Source organism: Hippocampus guttulatus, chromosome 18 (assembly GCF_054856545.1).
Source record: "Hippocampus guttulatus isolate MCC_2025c chromosome 18, RoL_Hgut_1.0, whole genome shotgun sequence".
Classification (NCBI taxonomy): Eukaryota; Metazoa; Chordata; class Actinopteri; order Syngnathiformes; family Syngnathidae; genus Hippocampus; species Hippocampus guttulatus.
In genome coordinates, this window is record NC_141278.1 from 5,497,988 (window position 1) to 5,508,055 (window position 10,068).

The 10,068-nt window shown below is 43.9% G+C and overlaps 2 protein-coding genes across 6 annotated transcripts; both read right to left on the reverse strand.

The window, feature by feature from the left end:
• Nucleotides 1–294: 294 nt before the first annotated feature.
• Nucleotides 295–4,259, reverse strand: polr1f (RNA polymerase I subunit F). 5 transcript variants are annotated; one of them, XM_086136563.1, is made up of 6 exons: nt 4,115–4,259; nt 3,251–3,364; nt 2,986–3,112; nt 2,615–2,756; nt 2,315–2,523; nt 295–1,579 (listed from the first exon to the last, which is right to left on the reverse strand). In XM_086136563.1, the coding sequence occupies exons 2-6, from the start codon at nt 3,285–3,287 to the stop codon at nt 988–990; spliced, it is 1,107 nt and encodes a 368-aa protein (XP_085992689.1). In that variant the 5' UTR covers nt 3,288–3,364; nt 4,115–4,259; the 3' UTR covers nt 295–987. The 5 variants fall into 5 exon arrangements, with proteins under 5 accessions (XP_085992689.1, XP_085992688.1, XP_085992686.1 ...); XM_086136562.1 differs by having other exon boundaries at nt 3,251–3,390; nt 4,115–4,251; XM_086136560.1 differs by having other exon boundaries at nt 2,986–3,364.
• On the reverse strand, nt 3,583–7,559 carry tmem196 (transmembrane protein 196). Its single transcript, XM_086136564.1, has 5 exons — nt 7,129–7,559; nt 6,262–6,318; nt 5,004–5,139; nt 4,803–4,921; nt 3,583–4,727 (listed from the first exon to the last, which is right to left on the reverse strand). The coding sequence occupies exons 1-5, from the start codon at nt 7,291–7,293 to the stop codon at nt 4,656–4,658; spliced, it is 549 nt and encodes a 182-aa protein (XP_085992690.1). The 5' UTR covers nt 7,294–7,559; the 3' UTR covers nt 3,583–4,655.
• Nucleotides 7,560–10,068: the final 2,509 nt, after the last annotated feature.

Here is a 10,068-nt window from a genome sequence, read left to right on the forward strand (position 1 = left end):
GCGTCAGGCATAACACCGACCAAAATATGCACGAGAGGTGCGGCTCTTATTTTTGTCCACTTGAGGTAGCCAATCCATACGTTTTTGTTCAAGGTTCTGCGGCGCGGGGGAGCCAAGGCGTTCAAAACATCGCTAGCGCTCATGCTAAAGTCAATGGAGGATCCCATTCAAGTGGGAATGGGAAATTAGCATCGACTTGGGGAGTGACATTCCTTCAAAAAGTGAACATTCACACACAAGCGATGTGGAAACACATACACATCGGGTAAGACAACACTCAAATTCTCCCCAATCTGTGAAAAACAAGTTATATTGATCAGATTTTGAATGTAGTAAAAAAAAATTTTAAAAAGCATTCACTAGATCAAGCCAGCAATAGGTTATCCCATGATAACAGAAACAGATGATCGGATGTGACGGATGACGCCGCAACCATTTAACTGCACCCCTTATCTCTCGTCTTTAGACTGATCCCGATAAGCTCTGCGGCTCTTTGCACCTCGGCACTAATTAAGACTCCGCAGGATTTGTGCGGGGGGTTAAAGAAAACACGCGCAACCCTTTAAGTTGTCTCTCGACGCTTCATCACCTCACACTCGATGGTCGGCATAAAAGATAACAGAAAAGCATTTAAAGCCATTCTTAGTTCTCACAAGAACAATGACACTTCAGCATCAATCCGTGAAGTCCAAATCTGAATCATGAGAAATATTGATATTATTGAAAGAATATATATTTATTCATCATAAACTTTTGGTTTGTTGTCCTTAATATTTAACGTTATTTCTTTGTAGCCTTTAGCCCCCCGCTTGTGGAGCGTTATAAGGCACAGAGGAGATCTCCACAGATTGGATTCTTGTCATAAACGATGAGTCCAAGTGAGCTGCTTTGTGAAGCAGTTTTGCGCCCCCTACAGGCCACGAATGGCAACTGACGACACGGATGAGTCATTCAAGGCATTGTCCCGAATCAGGGAAAATCCATTTTTCAAGCAATGTCATTTTCTTTCTTCTTTTTCTTGGACTTTGGTTCGAAAGCCTCTTGACTAAAACTTGCACTGACTTGGACCTCCTTTTCGCGTTTCCTCTTGTCGGGCTTGTCACTGTGATAGCCGCTGGAGTCGCTGGCGTGGATCTCCATGGGGGAGATCTGAACCGGCTCCTCTTCTTCTTCTTCTTTTATCCTCTTCTCTTTTTTCATCTTTTTTTTCTTCTTTTTCTCACCATTGGCATCACTCGCCGTTCCATCCAGCTCGAGTGTAGCGTTACCATCATCTTGGCGTGACGGCGACATCTCTTCTATCACTTCTTTGAGTTTATCTCTCTTCTTTTTCTTCTTCTTCTTCTCACCATTGGCTTCACTCCCTGTCCCGTTACCATCGAGTTGGGAGGACGGCCACATCGCTTCCTCTTCTTCTTTGATTTTCTCTTTCTTCTTTTTCTTCTTCTTTTTCTTGGTGGCGTCTTGGTCAACAGACTCCTCAGTGGCCTCTGTGACCGGTTGTATGTCTTCTAACTCGGCCTGGTCGACGACGACACCCGAATCGGAGCTCTCGGTAATGGCCAACAATTCCTGAACCCTGATGTACACAAACAGGATTACATTAATTTCCCTGAGACAAACACAAAGCTTTGGAATGGTATTCAAAATACGCACTTTGCTTTTAAATTACCAAAAATTCAAAGATGGATTACAGTCATCCCTCGTTTTTTGCAGTTAATTTTATCGGGACAGAAAAGTGAAAAGCCGCAAAGTCTGATTTTCTAACCCCTAGGAATTTCCAAGTTTGTCTGTGGATGTAATGTTTGCATATACTGTACAGTACATTTAAATGTGAAGCGGGATTTCACGGCTGTGCCATAGTACGTTAGCGCTCTCTGTTGGTGAAGATGTGAGACTCCAGGCAGTTGGGACGCATTTCTTCAAAGGGCGGCAATGGGTTGGAGCACAGAATACGGAGTGATGTACGGGCAACAAGCAAGCTAATTTCGGGAATTGAAAGTGAGAGAGTGACAACGTGTGTCACGGAAGGTGTTTATGTTGTGTTTGAAAGCATGAGTGAGGGGCAAAAATTGTATTTGTTTGTGGTATCGCTACATCCCAGGAGTAATGGAGTAATAGATTTAGAACCCCCCCAAAAAATCTCTTCGGTGCCGTTTTGTTTTTTGTTTTTGGGGGGAGAGGGGGGGGTTCTAAATCTATTACTCCATTACAATAGATCTTCAGGCCCCCCAAAAAAATCTCTTAGGTGCTGTTTTTGGGGGGCGAAAATCCATCCAACTACGCAAGAAGACTTGATATGTCATATGCGTACCTGGTTCTGTTCAGCCTTCCTCTTATAAGCAACACACCGGCAGTGTCAGCATCAAGCGCAACCACCTCAAACTCCAGCTCCGCTCCGATCCTGGGGCCCGCGTCCCTCCAGGTATCCACAGAGACAAGGTTGGGCTTAGGAATGCTGGCATTAAAGCACCTGTGGACCAGGCAGCCCACGTGGCTAACACCAAGTTTGTTCACCTTCCCCTGGAGGTCCCCCACCACAAAACCCAGATTAGAGAATTGCATTCTACTACATCGCAATGTCGATTTAAAATGGATTAATTGCAATACCGACCAGCAATCTCTGTCCTTCTTGAGGTTGAAATATAATAAAGTTGGCTTGTATGTCCATGTGAATGTAGCCGCTGTCATCATAAATGTCTCCATGGCTGCGCACAATCTGGATATTGTCATAAGCTAGAGGTACACCTTGGAGGCTGCGGGAGAAAGCGTGATAATGCACATGGTCAAAACACGTTCACAGTCGCTGTGGACATGTCACAATCATTTCAGCCAATGATATGCTTCCATCTTTAAATTAGGTTGGGACTGCGGTTTAGCAAATGCTCTACAACAGTGCTTCTCAAACTTTACAAATGTGAACCTACATTCGAAAACCTATCACACCTCATCACCAAATAAAATTAACCAACTGAGTTGTGTCACCTCGGTGAGAATTTGAGCAGCTCGCCCTGTAACTCCTCCCGTAACGCTGTCCTCTTCTTGTGCAGGTACACGGGCGGCAGGACGACGTGTCTTCGGCGTGTGTTCATCACCAGACAAGAGTAGGGCGCTGACAAAAGTTCGGAAGCGGCGGCAAAAGACGGGATAACGCATGGAATCTCGACCAAATCTACCCGAGCCGTGGAGGACGCTGTAACTGCTGGGTTCTGAGCGCAAGGTTCGAGGATTTCGCCGGACATTTCCACACGTTTTGGGTCGTGTTCGGCATGCTTCAAGTTCGCCATATTGCCAGAGAGGAGCAGAAAGTCAACGAGTGCCGACTTCCGCTTCGGGAATCTTCAATTACGGTTTACATCGCCGCCTGCTGGTGAAGAGGTGAAAGTAACACTGGAGACAAAAATGGAATAGAAACTCCTAAAGTCGAATGAGCATAAAGCAATTTAAAGATGATGCCTACAAATGAGTGTATACGTTCCACAGACAGTAAATAAATGAATGTTATATTGTGTGTGTGTGTGTTTTATATATGTATATATATATACCTGTATATATGTATAAAATTCATTTTACACACATTAGTTTTTCCGTTCCAATGTTGTATTAGACTTTTATTGACTTACCCATAGTTAAAAGCATTTATAAAAATATGCATGTACTACATTCCTGACATAGTAATGTTACGAGGTACTGTACATTTGCACAAGCTTAACCATATCCATTACTCAACCCATAGCTATATTTTTGCCTTTAGGATACTATTACCCTCTTGACATTGCCAGACAGGTCTTCATTTAATAATAAGGTCATGTTGTTACTGGTAGGTGTGACTGACACTGATACATATGAATGAATTAGAATAGATTTTTAAAAAAGTTCGTTTTAGGAGCTCTATTAAACAATAGAAAAAAATCATTAAGTCAATCCAAATACTCTTTTTGAAGTGAGCTTCTGAACTAAAGAACGTTCCCCCACTATATTCTAGTTTACTGAGATGAACTTGTACCACCAAATATTAGAATGTAGCACAGTTTTACAGATAGGCAAAATTATAACTATATTGTTCAATTAATAGGGCAGTACGGTGGACGACTGGTGAGCATGTCTGACTCACAGTGCAGCAGTGCAGGGTTCGATTCCAGCTCTGGCCTTCCTGTGTGGAGTTTGCATGCTCCCTCCGTGCCTTCATGAATTATTTCCGGGTACTCCTTTTTCCTCCCACATTCCAAAAAAACATGCATGGCAGGTTAATTGAACACTCTAGCTGGGTTAGGCTACAGCACACCCGCAACCCTTGTGAGGATAAGCAGATTAGAAAATGTTCAATTAAAACCCACACTGAGGTAAAGCCTGACTAACTGATTTTGAGGCAGTATAGAAAGAAAATCTTTTCCATTCTGCTCATTCATTTAAAGTTTTGATGATATCAAGTGGTTATTTGACACTGAAATGTCAATTCATCCTCTTTGGTTAGGTCCAATGCACTCCATCATCCTAAAAAAAAGATAATAATAATAATAATAATAAATAAAAATCTCCCTTCACTGTCTGCACAGAGTCCACCTCCTGTGATTGATATTGTTATACGTCAAAGCATTTTCCGCCTGCAGTACAACCACGCTTTATGTATTGACAGCAAATGATTCAAGTTGTCGTCATGGTGATGCACTGGTGTGTCCGTTGTAGGAGAGCTGAGGTATACCGTTACTGGAGTTGTCCAAGACATCCTGTTGAACAGGCACGCATTAGGTCAAAAGGCAAGCTAACCAATGAGAAGCCTTTTTTTTATTTATTTTTGCTACCTTCTCTGTCATCTCATGTGAATGGTGCAAGGAGTGCTCCCTCTCCAAGAACATCCTCTGTTGCTCGGAACTGGCCAGACGACAGGTGAGCCAAGTGGATAATGTACATGAGGAGATCCCTACGGACAAGATAGGAAAAACTGTTAAGGCATATCGTCGCATGTGTGCTTCTTGGTTGTCACGCCGTCTGTCCAGTTTTACCCAGACAGGCCAGAGTCATTGCAGCAAAGTGGATGGATTGCATGGAATCTGGTCGTTTTGTGAGCGCACGGACAAACTGGAAGTTGAGGATGCCGCCAATCAGACCACAAATGCAGCACGCTGAGAACAAAATCATCTGAGAACACAAGACGACAGATGAGGTGAGTAAGAAAATCAAAACAATGAAAAGGGGAGTGCAAATGTCCATCTTCATTACGCCGTAAAATCTACAACATAGGTGAAACAATAACCCCGAATTGATTTTTTTTTAAATAAGGTTTATACATTTTACACCCAGAAAATGAAATGCACCAATCAAAATCTCACCAACGGTGCCACATTGGGTAAAGGCAGGCTCTGAATCCCAGCATGGCAATCATTTTTCCCCCCCACACAGGATGAGATTAATGCAGGTCCTTTATTCAGCCAGTCAAATAATCAGGTCAAGTTGATTGAGCGAGGATTGTATTCTGTCTCTTTGGAAATGAGCAGAGGTGCCTTCACTGTTTGCAACCACATTGAAAAGGACATCTCCAATTTCAGCCATTACCCTGTGAGGTGTGTGTGAGGCGTCTGGCTGGCAGGACTCCTGAACCAAACTAAGCTAATGCGATCATTGGCCCGAAGGCATGGAGTGAACTTGGGACGTGGGGGTGGCACAGAAAGACATGAGGAGAAAAAGACTATTGAAAATACAGAGAAGAAGATGACGGGTGGCAGTAAGCAATGGAGAAAGTGGTAATAAGTGGAGGGTGGGTGCAGGGTGAAGCAAAGGTCTCTTTTCCATTGTGCTGACATTGATCCATCTTTAGCCAGACAAGCAGACATCCAGAGTGGAAGGCGAGGAAAGACGAGGACTTGGACAGAAAGAGAAGAGGAGAGGTGACTGCTTGCCGCCCCTGCTTTCCTCGGACGTCTCTCACAGAGCGCACTGTGTACACACACATTGACACTAGTGCGGTAAATATATCATCGACCAAATTCCGAAAGAAGATGGCTTGCTATTAAAAGCTGGTCAAAGGTAGTTCTGTCATGGAAAACCTTATATAAGGTGACATGAAGTTTAATCGTCAGTGGAGAACCAAGAGACACAAATGGGTTAAAAAGCATGAAATAATAATCAAGACTCCCCATGTGTCAGGCAGCTGGAGTCCTCTTCCTGTTTGCTGCAGCAAAAATAGCCTCCATCCAAAGAGAAATGCGCATAGATTAGGCACAAGACAAGATGCATCAACAAAGAAAGGATTACTGAACTTACAGTAAGGCCGGTCCTCTTTCGAGCGCACAACACTCCACACATCCCGCAGAGCAGAAACTGAAAAAGAGAAACAACAAACACGTGCTGAAGGTGTTTGGCAGGGTGAAAACATCACAAAAAGTCGATTTTAAATGTGTACACGACAGACTGGTGACCAGCCAATCGCAGAGGACACAGACAACGCACACTCCCATGGGCAATTTGAAGTCTTCATTGAACAGAATATGCATGTTTTTTTTTTTTAATGTGAGAGGTACTGTCACGAGAGTACAAATTGGCATGAGCGTAGTACAAAAGCAGCACAGACACAAGCAAAGTGACCTGCTCTGAATTATTTCACACTTTTGCAGCCAATCGACAGCGGGAGCTTCTTGGCTTGTGTTGCCAGCCACTGTGCCTGCTGCAGACCTTTGCCAAAATAACACCTTGAGAATTAGAACATGCTGAAAAAGTGCAGACTCATGAATTAAAAAAAAAAAAAAGGATTAGACCCTTTGCACTCACCACACATTAAAGGAGAAAATAGGTGGTCAGTGCAGTGAATGGAGCATTTTCCTCGTCTAATTGCCTCATCGGCGAAAGCGAATCCGTCTTTTGGAGGAAACAAATGCGCCTTTTAACCCGCCCAAACACACTGACTAGAAGTCTAATTTTTGTTGAAATAAATTTTACAGTGCGCCTAAAGAAGAATATATATATATATATATTCATTTATATACATTAAAAAAAAGATATATATATATATATATATTTAATTTTTTTTTAAATGTATATAAATGAATGTACCATAACTCTTATCGAACTGAGAACACGATGACTGTTTTTAGTCCACCCGCCAACTTACTAAAAAGTAGCAAAGTCACGTACACAGAGTCCGCTCCACACGGGCGAAGCGTCGCCTTGCTGCGGCTTGTGCTCCCCCCGAGCCCAGCTGATGCCCACGGCTCCGAGGACGATGCTCGCCACGCCCAGGCCCACCTCCACCACGGACAGGAGGAGAAGGCTCCACAGGATTTTGCGGCTGGAGCACATCCCACCCGGGGCATCTCTCCGCTTCCGGCACGAGAAGTCCGCTCCTCGGTCGCCGGGAGCGCCGCGCGCGCGCTACTACATCGGGAAGGAGGAGGAGGAGGTGGCTGGATCCAAACAAGTTGCTTCGAGTTGTTTCAAAGTAATCGCATGAGCCGAAAGTGGACGAAAAGTGTCAGAGATGAGGAGGATGAGGAGCGCGGCTTGATGGAAGGAGTGATGTGAGGAGAACGATGTGACGTCCACGCTTTCTCAAGCTCAACGGCACGCGCGCACGGCCAATAGGCGCGTGCACGCGTGCCGTGAATGTGTCTACGTCGTTTAGTATTAACTTTTACTCAAGTGCTTCCCAGTAGTTTTTTTTTGATGCATAAAAGACATTTAGTTCACTAGTGCGATTGAAAAAAAAAACAAGCTTCACTTATTCATTGAACACATTTCGATACAAAAAAAGAATTGCGATTTCTTTTCTACTTCTAGTTTAAATTCTCGTGATCTCTTGAGATGTTGCTGCGATGTGAAGTAGACAGTGCGAAGATTGTATAATTGTGCATCTGCTGTCCCTCAACGTAACTCAATACAAAGCCATCAATGTCGAAATGGCTGGCAACAAAAGTGCGCACACCCCTATGTGAAACTTGGAAACTGGGCCCAATGAGCCGTTTGCCTCCACTGTGCCATATGACGCATTTGCTATAAGGCAGGGGTGTCAAACTCATTTTTGTCGTGGGCCACATTGTAGTTCCGGTTTCCCTTGGAGGGCCGTTATGAATTTTGGGAACCTTTATAAAAGTTTAATCCCCCTCCACATATTAGATACACGGCACACAACAAATTGATGAATAACTAGTTTTAAAATCAGAAGTCAAGGATAATGACCGTTATTGTGGATTACATATGACAATTTGACATTTTGGTTCAGACTTTAGCAAAAGCATCATGGAACTTGACATGCTTGATTTGCTTTCGCGGGCCACATAAAATGATTTGGCGGGCCAGATCTGGACCCCGGGCCTTGACTTTGACACCTGTGCTATAAGGTATGAGATGTAGCTAGGGAGCAGGTGTGTCAAATTTGGCAAAGCACTCGGGCCCTTTCATATTCGTTCTCGATCCGTCTATCCATTTTGTAATACATTTATCCTGGAGCCGGAATCGAACCCTGCACCTCTGCACTGTGAGGCTGACGTGCTAAACAGGCTAACCATTTACATAGGTTTAAAAAAATAAAATAAAAATCAAACTAAATCAGGAATCCAAACAGAACTAACAATCTGTAACAAAACGACTTGAATGAGCGATTTTTTTGGACAATAAAGGGAAAAGCCCCCAATAATTGCCAGGCTTTCCCGGGTAATCACACTTAGCCACAGCTCCTTGCAGTGTACAATCAATGCACCAAGACATCAGAGTTTGCGCCGGGGCTGGCTTTTTAACTGATCAATCAACTACAATATTGACGAGCCTGAGGTTAAAAGCAGCTTGTACGGAAGCACGGATCAGCGCGTTTTACTCTATCGTGACTCATGGAATGTGTTTTCCGTTTCGTGCTCTACATGACAATCCTTTCGGTCACAAACATGGGCCCGTGCATTTTTATTACTGTGCTACTGGTGGTTCGAAATATTAGAGAGTGTCCGTTACTGCCAAACAAGTCAGGGGATTTGTTTGAAAAAGAAGAAGCACTGTACGTACTTTTGTCAAAGTTTTTATAAAGTGAAAATAAAGCCCACAAACTTGATGCCTTACGCGTAAGCCAAAGGCAGCAAGAAACCGAGTGTAGCAATTGGAGATATCGAAACTTCCTTCCACTTAAGTGGATAAAGAGAAGAGTTAGCAGGAGGTGCCGGGGACCCTGCGATCCCCTTGAGGCCCATTATGAGCATCCCAGTTGCCATCCACTGCCAGTGTGGGCTCGGAATCATTAGGGGACTGCTCCGTAATAGCTGGAAGAGGACAGCGGGAAATCTGTCATCCTTCCCACAAGAGCAGAGGAGGGAAATGAAGCAAAGAGGCCGCAGGGCACTCAGGCACCGACTTTTGTTTCCACTGTATCAGTGGAGGTGTGACACCCATCAAGTCAGACTGCTGAGCTGTTGTGTGATTGTTTACAAAACAACCCATTTAGCCCCGTGGTGATAAGCACTCGTGCTAATGCGGTAGGCACATTAGCTGGACCGAAGCCAAGAGTTGAGGCATAGGTTAGTCGTACGCCGTTCAATGACAACTACACTGAAGTCGTATTTTCCGATGTTATCTTTTGGTTGGCTGGCAACTTGACACATGGATTGGTTTTTGAAATTAGCAAGTCTGTTCCAAATCATGCACAGGAGTGGGTGAGACAACAATGGTATTTTCCCAAACCCGTGAAAGCGGGCGCAGCGTGGGGCATTCAAAAATGAGTGTTTTGCGCCGTCGTGGGTGTGAACACAGCTGACTCAATTCGCTGTCAAAGCAGCTCCTGCCGTTCCATTTTTTTTAATGCAGAAAGCGAGAGGTGTGCTGATAATCCTTGACGTGGCGGAAAAGAACGAACTGAATCTTACTGCTAAAATCAGTCGAATCAAACTATATATGTTCATATGACTAATCATCTTCGCCTCGTCTTTTTACTTAAGTAATAACATTGTAAAGTGATAGCACACTTACAATGTAGGTCTTCTCTACGCATCCCTGACTGTGGGGACAAATTTACATATGTGTTGGTCTCACAAAAATATCAGTTTTGCCAAAACTACACCAGCAACTTCAACCACTTATTTGCAGATAGATTTCAAC

Bases quoted from the DNA above. Each gene is read 5' to 3' on its own strand.
- polr1f (XM_086136560.1), bottom strand. From the start codon at position 3,287: ATGGCGAACTTGAAGCATGCCGAACACGACCCAAAACGTGTGGAAATG. The intron at 2,757-2,985 runs GTGACACAACTC...TTTCTCCCGCAG, and splicing joins CTGCTCAAATTCTCACCGAG to CCTCCAAGGTGTACCTCTAG. The intron at 2,524-2,614 runs GTCGGTATTGCA...GGGGACCTCCAG, and splicing joins AAGAAGGACAGAGATTGCTG to GGGAAGGTGAACAAACTTGG.
- tmem196 (XM_086136564.1), bottom strand. From the start codon at position 7,293: ATGTGCTCCAGCCGCAAAATCCTGTGGAGCCTTCTCCTCCTGTCCGTG. The intron at 6,319-7,128 runs GTACGTGACTTT...TCTCTTTTTCAG, and splicing joins CCGTGTGGAGCGGACTCTGT to TTTCTGCTCTGCGGGATGTG. The intron at 4,922-5,003 runs GTAAAACTGGAC...TCTTGTCCGTAG, and splicing joins AATGACTCTGGCCTGTCTGG to GGATCTCCTCATGTACATTA.